The sequence below is a fragment of the Thunnus albacares genome, chromosome 9, assembly GCF_914725855.1.
Source record: "Thunnus albacares chromosome 9, fThuAlb1.1, whole genome shotgun sequence".
Taxonomy (NCBI): domain Eukaryota; kingdom Metazoa; phylum Chordata; class Actinopteri; order Scombriformes; family Scombridae; genus Thunnus; species Thunnus albacares.
The window spans coordinates 24,047,508-24,067,271 of NC_058114.1; the positions used below are offsets into that span (position 1 = coordinate 24,047,508).

Consider the following 19,764-nt stretch of genomic DNA (forward strand, 5'->3'; position numbering starts at 1 on the left):
CCCAGTGTTAAGACGTCTTCATCAGCATTTCTCTCCATTCCTGGCTTGTGCAGAGACAGGTTTGTCTGTCACTGACGCAATGGGACTCTGGTTAGAAAGGCGCCGAAGGAAGGTTCATGACCTGACATGCACCATTGACTCAAGAAAAATGTGTTTTTCTAGCTTTATGTATGTGTGTGTGTGTGTGTGTGTACTGATGAAAGTGTGTTTCCCTTATTCCTCAGTGGCGAGTGCAGTCACTCACTATATTATTTGTCAGCTCCATTTTCTAGCAGACACACTGTGCCCAGTCATGAAGGTGTCAGTGACAGTGTGGCTCAAGACTCTCATTTTCCTCCCTGCTGTGCTCCCTGATGTGCGATTTTATTACAATAATAATTCCACTGGCTAAAAACGTCTGTTGTCTGTGCACTAGAGGTCTTGCTGTGAGCTTTATAATTCATCTCCTGGAGGGTAATGGGCACACACAATGGAGATGCAGCTATTTTTTTTGTTGCTAGAGAAGTCGAAGTGAACACTGTTCAGATTCTGCACAGGCCAGGAATGTTTACTTTTACACTTTCAAATCTTTACATCCCGAGAGTGTCCTTTGACACTGAGGAAACCAGCATTCATTTCAGCCTTTCTATATGTTTTCTGAAATGTATTTCATATGCTCAACTTGTTTTAATTTTGTTTCTCTCTTTTTTGTGTTGTTTCAACTACCTGTCTGTTGTAAGCTAGCATTGTTTGTTGTAAATTATATTTATTGGTGTGACTTTTGTACAGCTGAAAATTTAAGCTTCTATGCATTATTTAATTTACAAAATAAATTATTGTATGTTCACAGCACTGTGATTTGTGTATCTGAAAAATGACTGAAACCTTTTTCTTATCTTCAGAAATGTGAAATTGTTACACTTAGCTGTGTGTCCTCAGTTGATAATACAAACTCAGTAGGGAATATCAATCAGAAAGTTTAAACAAAATCATTTATTTACAGTTTCTTATTCGTACAGTTATAGTGGATTTTATACAATACACAATTTACACAAAAAACTTAGAAACAAAGAGATTGACATCACCATGCAATAGTTAATGCTATTTAAGCGCTGACAGAGCATCATCAGGAGTTAATTTATGTGATTTGTTTACTGGAGCTCAGGATGGCTTCCTGCAGCACAGTGGCATATATACAACTCTCTTCACATACTCCAGAAAGTGGTGGAAAGGTTCAAGGATGACCTCCTGAATAAATTATGATCTCTCTGAGACCGACTGGACTATACAGAAGAGAAAATTGATGAATCTTTTCATACTACTAGGGTTACTACAGTATTTAAATTTTTGGTGTTTTCTGGTGAATTAAGAGTCTTGTACTTTTCTGCCCTGAAGATTAATAGTAGCGGTTTGTATTATGTGTATTCAATGCAATTCTGTGACAGAAAAATTAGAAAAATCGGGTGAAGTATTTGGAGGAGAACTAACTTCTCAGATTCCTTTAATTCTAATAGTTACAAAAACAAACCAAGTTATCCAGTAAATTCAAGGGGATGAAGATACCCTTGTATACCAAACGTCAAGCACTCAAGACTTCAGTACGGCTACTATTGTAACAATAGTTTACTATATTCATTAATAATTTGAAATTTTGGGAACTACACATATTCACTTTCTTGCCAAGCGTTAGGTGAGAAGATTGATACCATTCTCAGACATTAGAGTGCTATCAGTCTTCTTATCTCAGCCTTTTTCCCAAAATGTCAAACTATTCCTTTAAAAAATGGAAACAAAATACCCATAAACCTCCAGTAACCCATAATTTTGAGATTAACATTTTATGACTCCCAGTGAAATTAAAGCTTTATTACCAATACTGCCATTCCCACTGAGATTCAGTGAGATAAACACGTTCTTTTCATTAAAAATGAATCTTTACTGTGTGTTTTATCGGTTTGATTCAGACTTAAACTCCCTTCATTTGATCCTAAACACTGTGGAAACTTTTTCTTGAGTCATTAAACCAAACATTGCACAAGTCCTTTAATCTCCTTTGAAATTCCCCAGAAGACAAAGTAACTTTTGGAGAGCCCGACTTACTTTCCCATGCAAAGCCTTACATAATGGTTTACTCTGGCTATTATTGTTACCTTGTCCTTCAAACTCCTCTGATAACTTCTTCTCATGAATAAGCCAGTTCTCCTGTCAAAGCGTTCTCTGAAAACTACTTTCTTCCATATGCAACCACTTTCCAAGCCTGAGATTCTGTAAGTGATGGACTGTGAGGCCAAAGACCACAAATATTTTCCCTTACTTTTTTACCTTTACCAAACAGTTCCCCAAAAATGATTAACATCACCAGATAATCTCACTCCTATTTATCTTGATGTCTTTGATTTAACATTTATCCCAGTTGTTCTACAGATGTTGACTTATCTCTTCCCACACATGGATTCAATTATCATCTTCCGTGAGGGGTGAATGCTACTTCTACTGCTGGGAGAAGTTTGTTTTGATCTGGACATCTGAGCGGATGGCCCATAGGCCTGTGGTTAGTGATAATGGAGAAGATACCACAAGTTGTCACTCTATTCTCTGTACTTAATGTTTTTCTAGAGTGTGCTGCTCATAATACATAATGGAAAGGGATTGTTCTTCGAATTTGAGCCAAGTACAAGAGTAAGGTTACAATATATGGTTTTCATTTACACAACTTCGTACTGGCACCTTTTACACGCTGAATAATAAATCAGTTGCACATTAGGAATAAAAATATAATCAGGCTTAAATTGATCGAGGCGGAAACACCCTCAAGAATTAACTGTACAGTGGGCTGGGTGATGGTAAATATGTTAGACCATAATCCGCTTGGGCCCAGTACAGTGTTAATGATTTAACTTCATCCTTTGTATCCTGGAATTTAACTTGTTTGGATGTTTGTTAAGTCTGGGTCAAACTGTTTTAATGGGTCCCAAGTGAATATGTAATTTATTTTCTAATTAACTGCAGACTTATATTTACTTGTCAGCTTCTCCCGGTTTCTCTATGGACCACAGTCCCACTTATTTGGTTTTGGATTAGTTCGGCTTGAAGAGCTTCTCCTATGGGTCTGCAACTTCCCATTTTGCAGATAAACAAGTTTGGAGCTTTTATCACAGAGTGCTTTTGCTGAATTCAATTAAAATAGCCTGATATTTTTCAATCTAATAGCCTATTAATCCATTTGTCTAGATATCTATCAAGATGTATACTTTACATTTATTTATTTTGTCACATCTACAGTCACAATTGACAGTGTATCTGAAAATGTGGCCAGTAAATTCATAAGTGTGTCACTTTTTAATTATCACTCTCATGTGTAAGAATCATGCAGTGGGTTTTGTTAATGAGGAAAAAGCTCCGCTGAGAATTTGAACTCCCACTAACAAGATTGCTCTCTGAAGTTGAAAAGATTACTGTGTTGTACAAATGTTAAAATTAACTGAGTCATGCAGCAAAGTATGAAAAGGTTAATAGATTCTGCAAAGTTCAGAGAGCTGAAGAACGATTACATAGCAGTTAAATTATTTGCTGTAAATCACTTGAAATAAGTCCTGTGCAAGATCTCATACAAGCACCTTGAACACACTACCTGCCACATGTAGTGAAAGAGTTGTTGCTTCATTCACGAGCAGCATTTTTTATGAACTGTAATAGTTTGAATGTAGATTTATCAAGTTAAATTATACTACTTACTTATTGCACTTGAAGATACAAAGGCAGATCACCCACATGCCCAACAACAAAAACAACGCACATTTAGACATTGAATGAGCCTCTTTAACAGTATCTGAGAAAGTGAGATATATGGGAATACATAGTTTTGAGTATCATTTTGTTTGTGGATGTGCTTCTTTGGAATGTGCATAAGACAAAAGGAAATTATGTCATGCCACACAATCAATTATCCACTTTTTAGGGTGTCTGCTACTAGTGAGATAGTTGCTTGTTTTGCCAAAGGTCTTGGTCTTGCACATTCTAAGTGGAAGTGTGGAGTGGAAGGATGTGTGGCTGAATCAGTTGGCATTTGGCATGCTATTGAAAAACATTAAGAAGCATGACTGAAAACATCCTCTGTTTCCTGAGTGGCATGCCTCACCCCACTGCATCCAATGTCTCTCCCCTTGGTAGAGAGAGTTTGTCCATTTGTAGAAAAAGGGCTTAGTGTCTGTTGCTCTTTCTTTCAGAAAAATTTGATGGAAATCAATGGCCATTTATGAAGTGTTCGGGTCTGGAGTAATATTTACAGTTTCTTAAAGTTTGGGTTTTAACTCGAGCATTGAGATACATCAGCAGAAACCATGGAATGCCACACATTAGATCTATAAAAGCTACGTTCTCAAACGTCAATTTAGTCTTTTCATTCATAAAATTAGACCAAAGCCAATTAAATACATGCATGTCACTGCATTTCATATAGGCAAATGATGCATGTCTTTCAGGAGGGAAGGAAGAAATGAATATACCAAACCCTTCAAGTAAGTATAAGAATAATGAATATCTTAAATCACATTTTACTGAATTGCTGTCTGAACAAAGTTCATATTCATCAACAGACAACTTTTACTTCCTCGAAGTGATGCCGTCATATTAGTCTTGACTTTAGATCTAAAAATGAAAAGGAAAGAACATTTAGATTATTCTGATATTACTGTCATTGTGAACACACATCAAATTATCTTAGCTGAGCATACCTCCTGTTGTATTTATTGGCGTTGCTGTATGCGCATGGACACTCTCCTCCTGGTTGAAGAGCTGACTCTACGACTCTGGGTCCTGCCCTGCTGCTCTGAAGGATAGGCCACCACCTGGGTGGATGATCTCTGCACTTGTAGGCCTTCCAACTCTCTCATGTCCCTTGCCATCTGAGACAGCGTCTGACCCGGGCTAGTCTGCAGGCGCTGGAAGAGGCTTTCTCTGCTAATCTTTCTCTCTGGACAGCTGAAGGTCAACGCAACTCCAGAGTCTGACTTCATCTCTCTGGAGAAACCATCTGAAGTACCATCAAAGCAGCGCCCAATAGCGATCTCCTTGGCGTGCCGGGGACTTTGGTCTGTGACTGTGTAGATGCCATAGTTGTGTCCTAAAGGATCCACAGGAGCTAACATGGTGAATGCATGGGACTCGTTGTTTTGAGCGACTGGTGGATGTTTGATGAGATACTCTTGTAGGAGTTTGTTGGTGTTGATCCTGCGACAGTTTCCCTGTGGAAGGATTGATATGATGGATCTGTCCACCTCAGCTTGATCAAACAACATGCCACTGCATTTGAACTCCACACAGGCTGCTGAAGTGTTGGTCTCTTGCATATCCCGGGTGCTGCGTATGTCTCTAATGCCATAAAGTTTGCCTTTTGTCTCTCGGTGTGTCCCTCCCAGATTCCTGGACCTGATCATCACTTCCTTCTGTCCATGGATCTTGACCTTGATGAAGCATGCTCTGAACTCTTGCGGATTAGGCCACCAAGAGAGGTAGTCCCCTGTCCAGGTCGTCAAATCATTCTCCTCAAAGGGTACAACATTGTATTCATACTTGTCTTTTTCCACTCTGAAGAATCTGAAATGATTTGCATCAACAGGGGCATTTTCGCAGGATATTAAATTCTGATACGGATATATTGGCCCATTGGTCTCATCAAAATTATTTTGGTTAGGCTTTGCCAAGTTAATTCTGAAGGCTGTTTTCTTCAGAGCTGGATCCTCGTGGTCGGAACGCTGGTAGTCTATTTTGTCTAGATATGGCTGAGACACTCCAATGATGTTTGGATTCATCTTTGGGGAGGAAGGAGCTGCCTCCAGTTCTTCCCCACCCATCATTGCTGTGACATAAGCTGTGTAAGCATCAGGCCTCTGGGAGTCACAGAAAGCTGGTAAACAGGCCCCATTAGGGCCAGTTATGACACTGTCAAAGCGACCCCATGCCCTGGGATTAGCCGAATACCCAGGCTTGGGTTCCAGGTTTATTAAGCTAATCACAACACCTTCCAGCTGTTCATTAGGAAGGAACTTGTCACTCATGTAGGCACGAACTTTGACATAACAGCGTCTGTTTTCAGGAACATCCAAATTGAAGAGTCTGCGTTCTCTGATCTCCATGTTGCCTATGAGGAATGTGCGCTCCTCTCGTTTGCTTCTTCCATGACCACCAGCGGTTGTTGTGGTGTAGGAGAAGTCACTTTCCTCTTCCCAGACCCCTGTGTCTGGGTTTAAAGACCACAGTTTCATTTTGGAAATATGCTCTTGCATTTTGACGTGCTGTGTGTCAAGAAGGACTTGGACTGCTCCAGCTCCAAGTACCTCCTTGTTGGTCTCATCTCTGAAGTCAACAGAGAACATGCCATAGGTCCTCAAAGGGAGCATATCACCCTCCTCATCCACAAAGTTGAGGTCGCCAGGGGTTGCAGCAGCCGTGGTGATATTTCTTGGGTCAATGAATGTGACGCTGGCTTTCACAGTTCCTTCATAGACTTCTCCATTGTCCTTATGGAAGGAATTGGCAGGAATAACCAACTGCCCTATTGGGTCTTCCCCTTTAATTTCACCCAGGACAATAGAGTTGGTCTCTCCTGCATTAATATCAATGGGCGTCTGCTTTCTCATTACTTTTACATCATGGTAGATGGATCCACCCTTCTTGTCAAAGATGAACACCTTTGGAGTGTCAAGAAACTTCTCAGTGGGGTCAACAAAATTTACCACTAATCTTTTTGTGTCAGGAGTAATTTGTAATGTGAAGCCTCCTTGGTATCCAGTGGTGCCCACCCTCTCTTTACCAATGTAGATGTGTCCAAAACGCAAAGGCTCATCATTGTCAGCTGTGACCACTCTGCCACGAACCAGCACAGTTGGCTGCACACACTTCTGGCAGCTGCACTGTGTCACAGCCCGGATAGGAAGGCTGTAGCTCCCACAGTCAATGGTTCGACTTTCCATATTTTGGACCCCACAGCAGAACCCAGCTCCATCTTTGCAGCGCATATCAAAGTCTAGGGAGCCAGCACATTTGTTGTGAGGGCAGCGGCCGGCATTGTAGTACTTGGAGTCTGTCCCAGATTGAACACAGTCCATCGGCAGTCTGATGAGGTGATTCTCAGGGGCAGAATTGCATGCGGGTGTTCCTTTTGCTGTGAATTGCATAATAAAGTATATTAAGCTTGTGTGTGTTAATATGACACCAATTAGTCATTTGATACACATAAAACAGTGCAAAGAAAGTCTATGCAAAAAAGTCCAAAATAATTTTGACACTTTGCTTTGTTGTTAAAATGAACACTGACTTGCCATGTTGAAGACATGACATGACAGTTTGCTCACGAAAACCTGTCAAAACTATTAGGATTTAATTATAAAATTGCCTGGTACTGGGTAATTGCCTATTGAAGCATGAGCAGAGCAGAACAAGTGTATAGCGAATAAATTAGGACACTGAATATTTAAAAAAAAATCTTTTTTTTCTGCCTTTCCTTTTTCACACATGGTTGCACACACATATATATATAAACACAGAGACATTCTCTCTCACACCCACACACATGCACATAATGTCTGCATGGACTGAAAGTACCTATGAGTGGCCAAGTTGGACGGCGAAATGTGCATGAAGGGGTAATTGGACATGAAACATGAAACAGGGAACATTTATTTACCAACTTTCCAAATGGGAGTTGGAAGGAGAGAATTATTGTTCACCCAGACATTGGCAGAATAATTAATGTGTATGATATCATGGTTGAGCTTATAGTCAAGTATTCGTGTTAAGCTCCCCATCTCTCAAGTAAGTTGATAATTGCAGACACATGGGGTTGTGTGGTATGTATGAAATATCATTTCTGTACTGCTGATGGATTTACCAACGGTACTTTGACTTTTCTTTCATAATAAATTGTTTAACTTCAAGTTACCTTGATGGTAACACATTTTATAGGAAATCAAATTTAACTTCTGCAAAATGTAAAATATGAAAAGTCTCTCTTATAAGCTCTGAGGCGCAGGTGTTGTCCTGCACACACACACACAGTCTCCTGCCATAATGACTTTTGGAGTGCAGGGATTCGTCTTTGGCCTGGGATAGATTGCTTTAGCACTCTTCCATGAAAACCCTGTTTGTTAATCTGTGTCTTAGATAACAAGCACCTGGAGGATATAAGCAATGTGTAACCACCCTCACACGGATGTGAAAATGAATACTTGTCTGACTCTGAGAGAGAAAAGAAACAGAATTTATTGTCAGCCTTGGACTTCACCTCAACACCGGGTGTTCTGGAGAAATTGGGTTTGAGGTTTTACAGTGTCTAGAGCCATCTCACACAAAAAAGAACAAGAGGTAGTTTCAACCAATGTAAACATGATAAAAAAAGATACTGCTCCAAGCAGTCAGATTGTGTGAGCCCTGATTTTTTAAAATTTCCTATTTTTTTTCCAATGAAACAGTCTATTAACTGACTTCTCTCTCTCTCTCTCTCTCTCTCTCTCTCTCTCTCTCTCTCTCTCTCTCTCTCTCTCTCTCTCTCTCTCTCTCTCTCTCTCACTCTCTCTTTCTCAGTTGTAGGACAGTGTGGTTTTGTCTGAATCCTCTTAATGCATGGACATGGCTCACGGATGACTTAGCTGGAGCTCAGAGCTGACATTTCTCTTAAACTGTGTATTCAATCTCTGAGCAGCAGCTCTTTATATAGTAAAATGAAGTGTGGTTTTCTGTTTTTTGTCAGTGGTTTTACTTGAACTTGGGGAGGACTTTGACTAAATATGTCATTGTCAAATGCACTGGGATAACAGCCATCCTGAGCTGTAATCCCTGTGTGCCGCTTGCTATCATCATAGTAAGTTACTTTCTCTCATGGCTGATGATGATGATGAATTACAGTTTACATCACTGCGCTATTTACTAGAAGGGAGTTTTTATTTCTGTTTGACTCTGAGAAAAAAAAAAAAAACTCAATACCAAAAACCAAAAAAGAAACAGATATTTTTGTTGTTTTCGTCCAACACTGTAGGTGTGGGTAGTCCCGTCTTATGCATTGCATCCTTAACTGTACATCTGGGTTTATGTGATGGTGATGCTGAGAGACAAAACATACCTATCACAGTGAGGACAGCTGGAGAGGACTTGACGCTGCCTGCGGGACTGCTGGTTTTGCAGTAGTATTGTCCTGACTGCTCCAGCTTCAGTTCCCGTAGTACAAGGTCCTCTTCATACTTGTACAACTTCCTGTCCAGCAGAGTCCCATTGTGGTACCTTGAAGATAGGCAAATAATTATTGATATAAGAAAATAAATGACAAATAAGAAATATTCACAACATGGAAAAGTAATAACTCTACCACTTCTAGCTGTTTCTGAGTCTTATAATGTTACTAATAATGTGGTAACACTGGTATTCATCTCACCAGTAGTATTTGTCAGGTGTCGGCGATCCCGTTGCCTTGCAGCACAACAGCACTCTACCTCCCTCATAACGCACCTTGTCTTCTGGGTGCTTTACAATGTATGGCTTCTCTGTGGACAGCAGAAAGGAGCAAACCCTCAAAGACCTCATTCTGACTGTTGTGAATGGTGCTGCAGAGTATTGAGACCTCATAAAACTCAGTCAAAGATTACACTATTCTCTCATTGGCCTCTGTGCTTATGAAAAATGATTGTTGAGGGAATTAATCTTTCAAAAGCAGCGCAGGCCTATTTTTATTTGGTTTCCATGCAACCAAGTAAGTGCTCTAGACTATGTGAAGTCTTTCAATAGGCCAGACTGTTTTTGTTGTAGTTTTGTCAATTTCCTGTTCGTTCCCTACAGTCTGAGGATATGACTGGAGGATTTACTGGCTCTGTAGAACAATGATAATTAGAATCAGGATACATTTTTTTATAAAAATAGCTCTTCTAAGAATTTGCCTACAGTTAGTCAGTTAATCCTAATATATACCACAAACTTGCTTTTCTCATAGTTCATTTGAAAACAACAAACACTTTAACTTAGTCTTAAACTTAAAATCTATCATTGGGCTTAATCATGATTTTAATGATTGATACTCACCCGCTGATTTGAGGGCGGCTCGTATCCAGGATAACCCTGTGGTGTTACTCGAGGTGGAAACAGTGATCGGGGCAAACTTCTCCTTCCTGATGATGATCAAAGTGGAGCTGGAGGAGCAGATTCCCAGTAGCTTGAACTGGCCTTTAGCATCTGTTCGGGCACGGATGACCTTGGGTTGGCTGGCCAGTGCCACCAAGGCTCCCACCACGGGGACACCAGTCACGGTGTAGACATCACCATGTAGCAGGTGGCCATCACACACACAACGGCTGCAGTCCTCACTGGGGCGGCCCTCAGTGCACACATGCTGACATTTGACTGTTGTTACAGAGACGGAGATGTGAACACAGACTCATAATGAAACCTAAATGAAGACGAAACCTGCACTATACATACAGCATACCTGGGCATGGACTCCTCCCACACTTCTGTATTTCTGCAGGCCGTCCAGTACACTGCACTGTCTCTGAGGTTCGCACACAGGTCCTCCTCCTAATCCTGCGACCTCCACCGCAGGTCACTGAACATGTCCCCCAACGACCCCATGAACTCCACTCAGCTGATCACACAGAAAGACAGCAAGGACAATGTGAGTTTGGAACTTAGTGAGAAAAGCATATTAGTATATTAGTCTTTTTTATTAATTCTGCCATTCAAACAAACCACGGGACATAAATTAGATAGTAAATTGTGCAATTACACAATACTGTTGGCATTAAAAAGATAAGAAAGCTGATTAAATAACAATTGCTGATATGAATTGCAATTGGAAGATTGTTGATTACAAGTAGTTCAATTGAGAGCACTTGAACAAATGGTTACAAAGTTCTTTTTAGAGGAATAGGTTCTGCTCTGAGACCACAGAGAAAATGGCACATGACCATTTTTAGAAATTTAAACTGGAATTTTGATTCTTTGCATTTTATACAATTAAGGACATTTAGGAAGATTAACCTGTATGCTACAGTACACCATGTATTTCAGTACGAATGTCGATCACTGTTAGCAATGCTGTGATGTTGTTTCATATGAGATCTCATCACACTGTCCAAGCAACAGTGAAGTGCTGATGGTTGTTGGGATTATCACCTGTACATGGAGGGGCGGAGCACTCCCTCCTTTCTGAATGGTGGCCCTGGCACGCCGGTACCAACAGGAGAGGCATGGGCTGGGTGCTCATGCATTTCCTCTGGCGGACCTGGATGCCCACATCGTTACAAATCATGGTTGAACAAGGACCCCACTCACTCCAGTCAGTCCAATAACTCTGCACTGAACACACACATTGAAGAGTAGAGTGTTTATTATTGTTGAGTGCTGCTCTTAAAAGCATTTGAAGATGTGTATTCATGCATGTGTTTTTTTTGCGTGTTCACATCTGTGAAGTGACAGCTTGTGCAGCCCTGAGCTGCTGTCATCAGGACTACCTGGGGGACACTGAAAGCGGACATGGTAGTTGGAGCAGATGTGGCCATGGGGCTGTTCCTTGTTGATGCACCAGAAGCCCTTCTCCAGACTGGAGTGGACCACCTCCCCTGTGTCTGCTGCTGCCACCCAGTCTGTTGTCCGAGCCTCCATGGCTGTGGGCCTTGCACAAACTCTCTCTCTGTAATAGAAACGAATAGCCTCCAGGCGCTCATAGTCTCCGTTCCCCCCAGGATGGTCGATGTTGAACCAAGACGTCCACTCTGTCACGCCTGGAGGCACACAGAGGGGAGACATGGATGAAAACCAAAAGAATGGGTTAGAATAAGCCAAGATAAAAATTTAAAAAAAGCTAGAAAGAAAGAAAACAATCCAGCACAAGATCCAGAAATAAGGAAGGGAGAGAAAGTAAAGGAAAGGGATTGGGTTTGAGTCTTACATGGAGGGGAGATGTGGGTCAGAACCAAGCAAAATCAAGAAGAGGGAAAACAGCAGGGATGGGTTACAAACTTTAAAAGGTGGTCTGCTACTGCCATTTAAAACTGACGTCATGCACCCCAAGGAGTCCTGCATTGTCCAGGTTCTTTCCAAACCCCGTGGCTTGACAGATGAAGTACTTTGTCTAGTTTTTGTGTCTGCTACATGCTCTGAAACCTGAGCATTTCCCCAAGACACATATGAGGACTTAAAATAAAATAATGTATTAGCAACACACTGATGGAATATCTTTTATTCACATAATAATGCAATGAGGTGATGGAAGGAGACATGTGCTGCAGATAGCAACCTGGATACAGACTAACACCTATGGCTGTTGCATTAAAGCAGACAGGAGAGATGTAACTTCTCAGCTAAATTAAATGTTTCGCTGCTACGTGATACAGTACAAACATAAAGTTAGTGTGATATAAAATATCTCAGCCATGTGTCTCTTGTACATGAGGTTTATGGTGTCACGCCTCAGTAACTGTTCGAATAACTGATATAGTCATGAAATTTAAAAGTGAACTGCTGTGTAGATTTTAGAGAGTTTAGACAGTTGTATAATCTGTAAAGTACTGTAGGTGAACTAATTAGCTCTGAATATCATTGCTGATGGATTCAGTACCTGTTGTCTGTGTGTCAGTGAACGTGTTCATGGCCACTCTCCTGCTCCTCAGCGATCCTGCAAACAAGAGAAAAGAAACATCTGAGTAATGGCCATACAGAGCATTCAGTCTTTCAGTTTACATCCTTGAATGTATGCATGTATGGAGCAGGGAAGGGTGGGAGCTAATGGTTTATATTTTATGTTCGACCATTACCAAGAAGAAGACTTTTGTCAGAATTTCTGCATTATGAGTATTTTTGATAGTATATGTGACTTTTACTGGTTATGAGGTATTTTTTATTGCAGTACTTCTACTTTTACTCAAGCAAAGGATTTGACACACACACACACACACACACACATATAATGATTATGCAGACACTTTACATTGTGCTACAGTCTGAGCACATTTTTCTCTTCTCTGTGTTCAAGGCAAGAAGGCATTCAGCCACAGTGACACACTTTCCCTCATTACAAGCATTTCCAATGCCCTTTACTCTTTATTCTCTCTCATTTTTTTCAATTTCATTTTCATGTTCATTTTTAGTCACATGTCTTCTTCCCTTTTTATGCGCCGAAGCAATGACAAGACCTTTATGGCCTACTAAAAAAGAAGGAAATGGAAAGAAATGGTTATCTTCTCTGGTCCTCTTTTTGTCCTTTCCTTCCCTTCTTGTGAAATGTAATCTCTCTCATTCCTCAACTTCCATCTCGTCCACTATCTGCACCTTCACTATCTCTATCTGTAGTTTTTTCCCCCCTGCTGCTCATCCAAACTCCTCTCCATCCGTCACTTCCCCCGTGCTTGTCAAACATCCTTTCATCCTTCACCTTGCTGTCCTCCTCTCTGCTTTTCCTCTTCCCATCCTCCCTTCTCCTCTTGATCCATCAACAAGCAGCCGCCGTTGAGGATGCTAATCAAGCTCCAGCTGAGACAAATCAGGGCATGCAGTTCCAAGCCAGAAAACTTCACTTTATCCCACTCCATCACCTCTTACACATACTTGAATACCGCAATTTCCTTTTTATTTTTAAATCTTAATGATATATGTTTATACTAGGCCTATATGTGCGCATACACAGCATGCTTGTATCAGTGAGTCATTCTTACATCATCATCATTTATTCACGCATATGCATGCACACGCAACAGCACAACAGTGTTTCCAAGATGAAAGCAAATGTTTCCTTATTAGAAAAGAGAAAGATATGCAGCTTGGCATTCATTGTAAATGTAGCTCTTTGATTTATTAAACATGCACCGTGACACATTTTCCCACATGCTTTGAAGTGTAATGATTCATTTTCCTGCAATAATCATTTTTTTATGTTTTCAAAAACGTCAGTTGTTTGCTTGACATTTCACCTCTGAGTTTCATTTGGGCAGTGCGGAAAAAAATAAATGTCATGGTCTGTGACAGAAACAAAAAGTAGCTTATGCAGCGTGTGTGTGTGTGTGTGTGTGTGTGTGTGTGTGTGTGTGTGTGTGTGAGTAATATGTGCAGACACTTAGCACTTTCGGAGAGACACTGCTGAGTTTACGAGCAGAAACTCTCAGCACAGGGGCCAGTATCGATCCCAGTCCCCGCTGGTTTTACGGCTCACTTCAAGTCTTTATTGTTATGCCAGCACATCTTTTCAGTCCTTAAGGTTTTTGATAGATTTAGCAAAGAAGGATAGTAGTTCAACAGAACAAAGATAGACTGTTCAAAAATGCATTACATAAGTCAAGAATAATGGCTGATTCAACATGTGTTTGGTTAAAGGGGTCGACAGTCAGCTGACCTTCATGGTGTTTTTATTATGCCCCTGGCTTTAAAAACCATTGATAGTTTTCCATATCGGCTTAGTCTCTCTGATACACTGGATTGGCTGGATAAACAGAAGCAAATGCTTTCACACTGATCTGCTGGACAGATGTGGCTCTTGCAGGTTTAGTTTAGTAAATCAAATCAAATAGTTTTTCCTCATTTCTTTTCTACTACTGGACAGTGTGGATTTGTCTGTGCAAACTACACAAAGTAGCATATATGAAACAATAGTCAAATGCCCAAATGAACACTGGCACATGTTTTTCCTGCTGTAATCATTCCACCTGTTCATACTGGCCATCAGAACATCCCTTCATAATGCACTTCCTATGTAAGTCCCTCCATGCAAAATGTATTTAAAATTTTATTTAAGCTTATATGAGGCCTCATCCCTCCAAATTAGTCAAATCAAGTCAATATTTTTCAAAGTTACAGTCTTTTTAGTGCTCCATTCCCTCTTATTGTTATGATCCTTCCACTGCAGCTGAACAGGAAAACACTGTCAAGGCTCAAAAAGGGATTTTTTTTTACTGCAAAGACTCCTCATATTATCTTCAGATAGACTTTTGAATGCATTTTTTCTTAAAATGAGGATTTTATCCCCCATCACTTACACTGTAATCACATTTAGAGGAATGATTACTACAAGAAAAAACCTGTTTCAATGTTCATATGGACACTTGACTGTTGTTTTAAGACAGACTTTAAAAATTGTGAACCGATCCTTTAATATGGTTAACTGAGAACTTTTAGAAACTAGAAAGCACATGGCGAGGGGAAAGGAAGAAGCCTTTTGTTTCACTTAATTAACATTGAGTTCTAGACTTCTGGCTAATTAATGACATCCCTCACTCTGAAGTGCATCCATTTTTAAAAAAAAAAATCATAAAGCAGTTTTTCTGCTCTTGTTACGTAACATTTCTTCCTCACTCACACCCAAACCAAAAGCCATTCACAGTCGAACCAATTGGCTCCTGATTATCATTTCAAGATGTTTGATAATGAAAACAAAATACTAAAAGATTGTTAGAGTTTCATGAGGTGACTAATGGTTTTAAAAAGTTAAAAGAGGAAACCCAGATCAGCTACAGCAGAGGGTGAATGTTGGGGTAGTGACCTCAATTGCAGCCGGTATGAACTGGCCTGATTCCCATGGCAGACTCACAGAGCTCATTGTGCTTTTGAGTGGCATGTTAACACTTTATGAATTTTAAAAGCCGGGAGATTTATTTGGGCGCTGCTTCATGCAGCTGGTATGCGAGTGAATTTACCAAGAAGCAAGTAGTTGAAACACACGTTCTTCAAACCAGAGGGAGCAAGGTTAGAACTTATGATTTCCTCTTCAGTGCTCAAAAAAATCCACCCTAAAGTGTTATATCTTATTTGTCCTTGAAACTATCCATGTGCTCTCTTTTGGTGTTTGATTTTGAGCTTTACTGACACAAATCTCTTTACAAAGTCAAGATGTATCACTTTTCTCTGGCACTTTCACCTTTGACACGAACCTTTCCACATGGCTGGCTAAAAGGATATTATAAACCTTTCAGCCATCCTCACTGTGACCCCTCATAAACCATGGACAAGGTGACAGGATACATTATAGTGGCAAGAGAAGGCAACAACACCAATAGCTTCTGGTTTCCACATATAGCCACATGGCAAGCGCCTGAATACCAGGCTATGTCTGAAACTTTTCATCCCACACTGCAGTCATTGTCATCTTTATCCACCCCGGGTCTGTTGTGACAACTGCAATTCTTATTTTGGAGGACAAGCTTTGGATTTAGCGTCACCATGGTTCATTGTGAAATACAGCTAGGCTACACAAAGGCAAATCCCCTATTAATAACTACCAGTGCCTTTGCAAAGGACAGACTCTCTCTCCATCACTTTCTGAGAGGGAGTTTTGTCTGCCTTTGCCAGAATCTAATAAAAAAAGCTGTCGGGAGAGGAAAGAGGAAAATGCAGGATTTAATGAAGTTGCAGAATGGTTTCAGTCAGATTAGTGAGGTATGGTTGTGCCAGATGTATGTTGGCAGAGAGATGAGGTTTAAATAGACAGTCTGGATCCTGTTTATAATATTCCAGATCCTTACAAGAAGGAGAAGATGTGAAAACACCACCCTCCCCTCCCCATGTTACATAACCTATTGGGCAAAATTAAGCTTGCTAAGAGAACAAGGTTTTACAGTATTTGTCGGTTCAGCTTGTCCTGCCGTGTCTGGGTCCTTCTCTCAGGATCAGGAGTGTGTGTGCTGGAGTGTGAGTCCAGGTGATCTGTCACAGAAATCTAGCCCTGTTAGGATTTAGCTAATACAGAGGTATTTGTTTTAAATCACAGGCATTTAGAGATGGGAGTGTGTGTGGGCCTGTGTAAATCATGATCTGTTTGCCATGTCATATGGAAGCTGTTCGTATGTTTGGCCAGCCTCTTAGTTGAGGTGTGTGCAGTTGGGAGGAGTCTGCTCTTTCTCTATGAGTCTATCTCTCTATTTACCCCGACTGATCCCTAAAACATCTGTCACTCATTAAAATCAGCAATTTTGTCCTTGACATTAACTAATGATGTGAATCAACGGCATGATTTAAGGATTTATTAAGGTATAACAAAGGCTTTGTGTTCTTAAAAGAAGGTATTTGCAGCACACAGCATTTCTCCCTGATACTATTAACAACATAATTGGGCAGGACTGAATTTTTACATAAAAAATATCTGGAAGTCCTCACTTGAACTGCTGTACCTGTGCACAGGTAGGGAGCCAGGAACTGGAAAGTTCAGTTGATTATCCCCACAATAAATAATTCCTCGGCACATCCACATATAACACATATAACACATAAATACACACAGAAGAAAGAGAAGTAAGATGGCTCAGGGTTGTCATTAATGGAAATTTGCACCTTTTCCTGTGATCCACTGTAATCCCTGTCTCAGTCATTAAAGTTAACGTTTGGAGCAGACAGCATTCAGCATCTGGAGAACTAGAACTAGCCCCCGTGTCTGACTCACAACGGCCCTCCAGCTGCTCACATACACCGTCTAGTTTTCCCTTACAATTATGCAACAAGAGAAGAGAAGAAAAGAGGGTTGGAGGTCCGCTGGTAATGCTGTGGTAATGCCATACAGCTGGGTCTAACAGAGTACAGTAACTTTAAAAAGCCTTTGAGCTGCAATCAAGACTTATGCTAGGAGGTGGTAATGCCACAGTGTTCCCCTCCGAGTTTCAGTGGGCGTTCAGCAATAGCTGCTGCCTCCAAATTGGAAAACAGCTCATAAATTCGTAAGCTCTATGGTGTATGGAGAGAGTGACAGAGAGCAAGGCGAGGAGAGAGTGTTTGATGAAGAAAGGCAGACAGAAATAGGTGGTGAAAGGCAAAGGAAGGAGCTTGATGAAGTGAGGGAGAAAGGTGTGGAAAATTCATGAAGAAATACCTGAGGGAGACAGATTAGAAACAAAAGGTGTACAGATGAAGACAAATGGACAGACGGAGATGTGCAGTCATTAGTTAGAGGTGAAGAGAATTCAGGGAAGGAGGCTGAGACAGCCACCAAAAAGGAAAGGGTGACATGCTGGCCAAATTGACGGTGGGAAAAGAGGATGGTAAAGTCATTTTACCTGTGTTCTTTATCCCTCCCTTGATTCCATTTTCTCATTTAGCTGAGCTCAAGCCCAGCAGGTGGGAAAGTGGGTCATTTGGTTTGTGATTATTGCCTCTTGTTTCCAAGGTGACTGGGTTTATATCTTAGGGAGTGCTGGCACTGCATTTGAGGGGGAAATAAGGACAAACCCACCTTCATTCAAGATGTGGATGTATTGCTAATGGAGCGTGGCACGAAACATAAAATTTTACAACCCGTTTTAAGGTGTGCATTTGCTCATGGCTGCAACACAGTGTTCAGTTCAGTGTTTGCCATTTATTCATTTACTTTCTCTAAAGACAGAACCATCTTCTAATCTAATGATATACTCATCAGCAAATGGTACAAAGCCTCTGCAAGACATTTCAGACTTTTGAGGCCTCTGAGACCAACAAGATATGGAGACTATTAAGGTGTAGTTACACTTTTGTTTTTTATGAACTGCCAGTTCCCTTTCTTAAAAAAAAAAAAAAAATCAAAGTTAATGAGAAGCAGCTGTAAGACAGACGATAAGTGACAGCTTTGGAAAAAACGTTGCTTTCAGGAAGACAGTCAAGCAAATGATGATAAGAGCAACATTTTCCCAGAAGCTGGATCACCACAGTGAAGAAGAGGCAGAAGAAGTCTGTGTGTAGCTGACGGCAAAAACAATGAGTTCAATTGAGCAACTAATGTTAAAAAAGTAAGTTTGAATTGGCTCTTTGTCAGATCATAAAAGTCAATGGAGTATTGAGGCTGTATTGAGATACTCCTTTTCCACAAAAGCAGGCCTCCTGTATGCTGACAGTGGCAGCTGCTGTACTGCTGCTTTGGAAACAAAGTGCGTGTGCCACCAGATCCTTCTATTATCAGCAGCACTGAGCCTATTTGAGCTTTTTTTTCTGTTATTAAACAAGACCGCAGAGGCAGACCACTTCTACTTTATACGACCCAGGAGTCTATCAACACGTGTTGTTGATTAGCCTGGTGGTGAAACGTGCCAGTGACTTAACATCAGAGATTAAGAACTACTGAGGTGGTCTATAAAATAGCACACACACACACACACACACACACACACACACACACACACACATACACACACACACACACACACACACACACACACACACACACACACACACACACACACACACGCAATACCCTTATAGTATGAGCTCATCACAAGACATTTCTGTAGAGTCCTCCACCAATCCTGATCTGACATCCTCAGGGAAATGGCGTCAACTTAGAAAACTCTAGTTATGGTAGTGCACATGTGTGAGTAGTCATATACTGGCCTTCTGATCTTAAATGATTACAGAAATGTTATGGAAGATTTAAAAAAGTTCATGAAAAATGTATCTTGCAATTGGTTTTCTTTTAGGTCAGCTATTTCCAGTGAATGTGTTGCAATGGCTAAAATTGCAGGTGAATGATCACTTACCTTGGCCCAGAGCCACTGAAGCCAGGAAAGACAGCAGGAGTGCCACCATATTTAATTCCGACATGGTGCCACACTTTCATTCACAGATGATTTTTTTTACAGCATTGAAATAAAACACTCAAAAAAAAATAGTTGATTCTACAGCTGGAAGATACAGTCTGTCAGGTGTGGGTGATGCTGCTGGTGGAGCAGAGCCTCGTTGCTGCTCTTTCTCATGTGAGAGTTGCTGAGTTGGACACAGGAGCTCAGGCGTTTTAAAAGAAGGGGCATCATGAGTACACACCAATCCAGCCCCTCTCTGCTCACCATTGGCCAGTGAAATGTAACA

The 19,764-nt window shown here is 40.8% G+C and overlaps 1 protein-coding gene across 1 annotated transcript; it reads right to left on the reverse strand.

Annotated features, from left to right (window-relative positions):
* Positions 1-954: 954 nt before the first annotated feature.
* cilp2 (cartilage intermediate layer protein 2) lies at positions 955-19,651 on the reverse strand. Its single transcript, XM_044362633.1, has 10 exons — positions 19,437-19,651; positions 12,578-12,634; positions 11,472-11,741; positions 11,134-11,316; positions 10,448-10,603; positions 10,045-10,362; positions 9,404-9,512; positions 9,095-9,252; positions 4,713-7,141; positions 955-4,626 (listed from the first exon to the last, which is right to left on the reverse strand). The coding sequence occupies exons 1-9, from the start codon at positions 19,498-19,500 to the stop codon at positions 4,725-4,727; spliced, it is 3,732 nt and encodes a 1,243-aa protein (XP_044218568.1). The 5' UTR covers positions 19,501-19,651; the 3' UTR covers positions 955-4,626; positions 4,713-4,724.
* Positions 19,652-19,764: the final 113 nt, after the last annotated feature.

What these genes read in the sequence shown, in the direction of transcription:
- cilp2 (XM_044362633.1), bottom strand. Translation starts at nt 19,500, where the DNA reads ATGTCGGAATTAAATATGGTGGCACTCCTGCTGTCTTTCCTGGCTTCA. An exon ending in CCGCTTTCAGTGTCCCCCAG is followed by an intron (nt 11,317 to 11,471) that starts GTAGTCCTGATG and finishes GTGTGTGTTCAG; the next exon opens with TGCAGAGTTATTGGACTGAC. An exon ending in CTCCGCCCCTCCATGTACAG is followed by an intron (nt 10,604 to 11,133) that starts GTGATAATCCCA and finishes CTGTGTGATCAG; the next exon opens with CTGAGTGGAGTTCATGGGGT.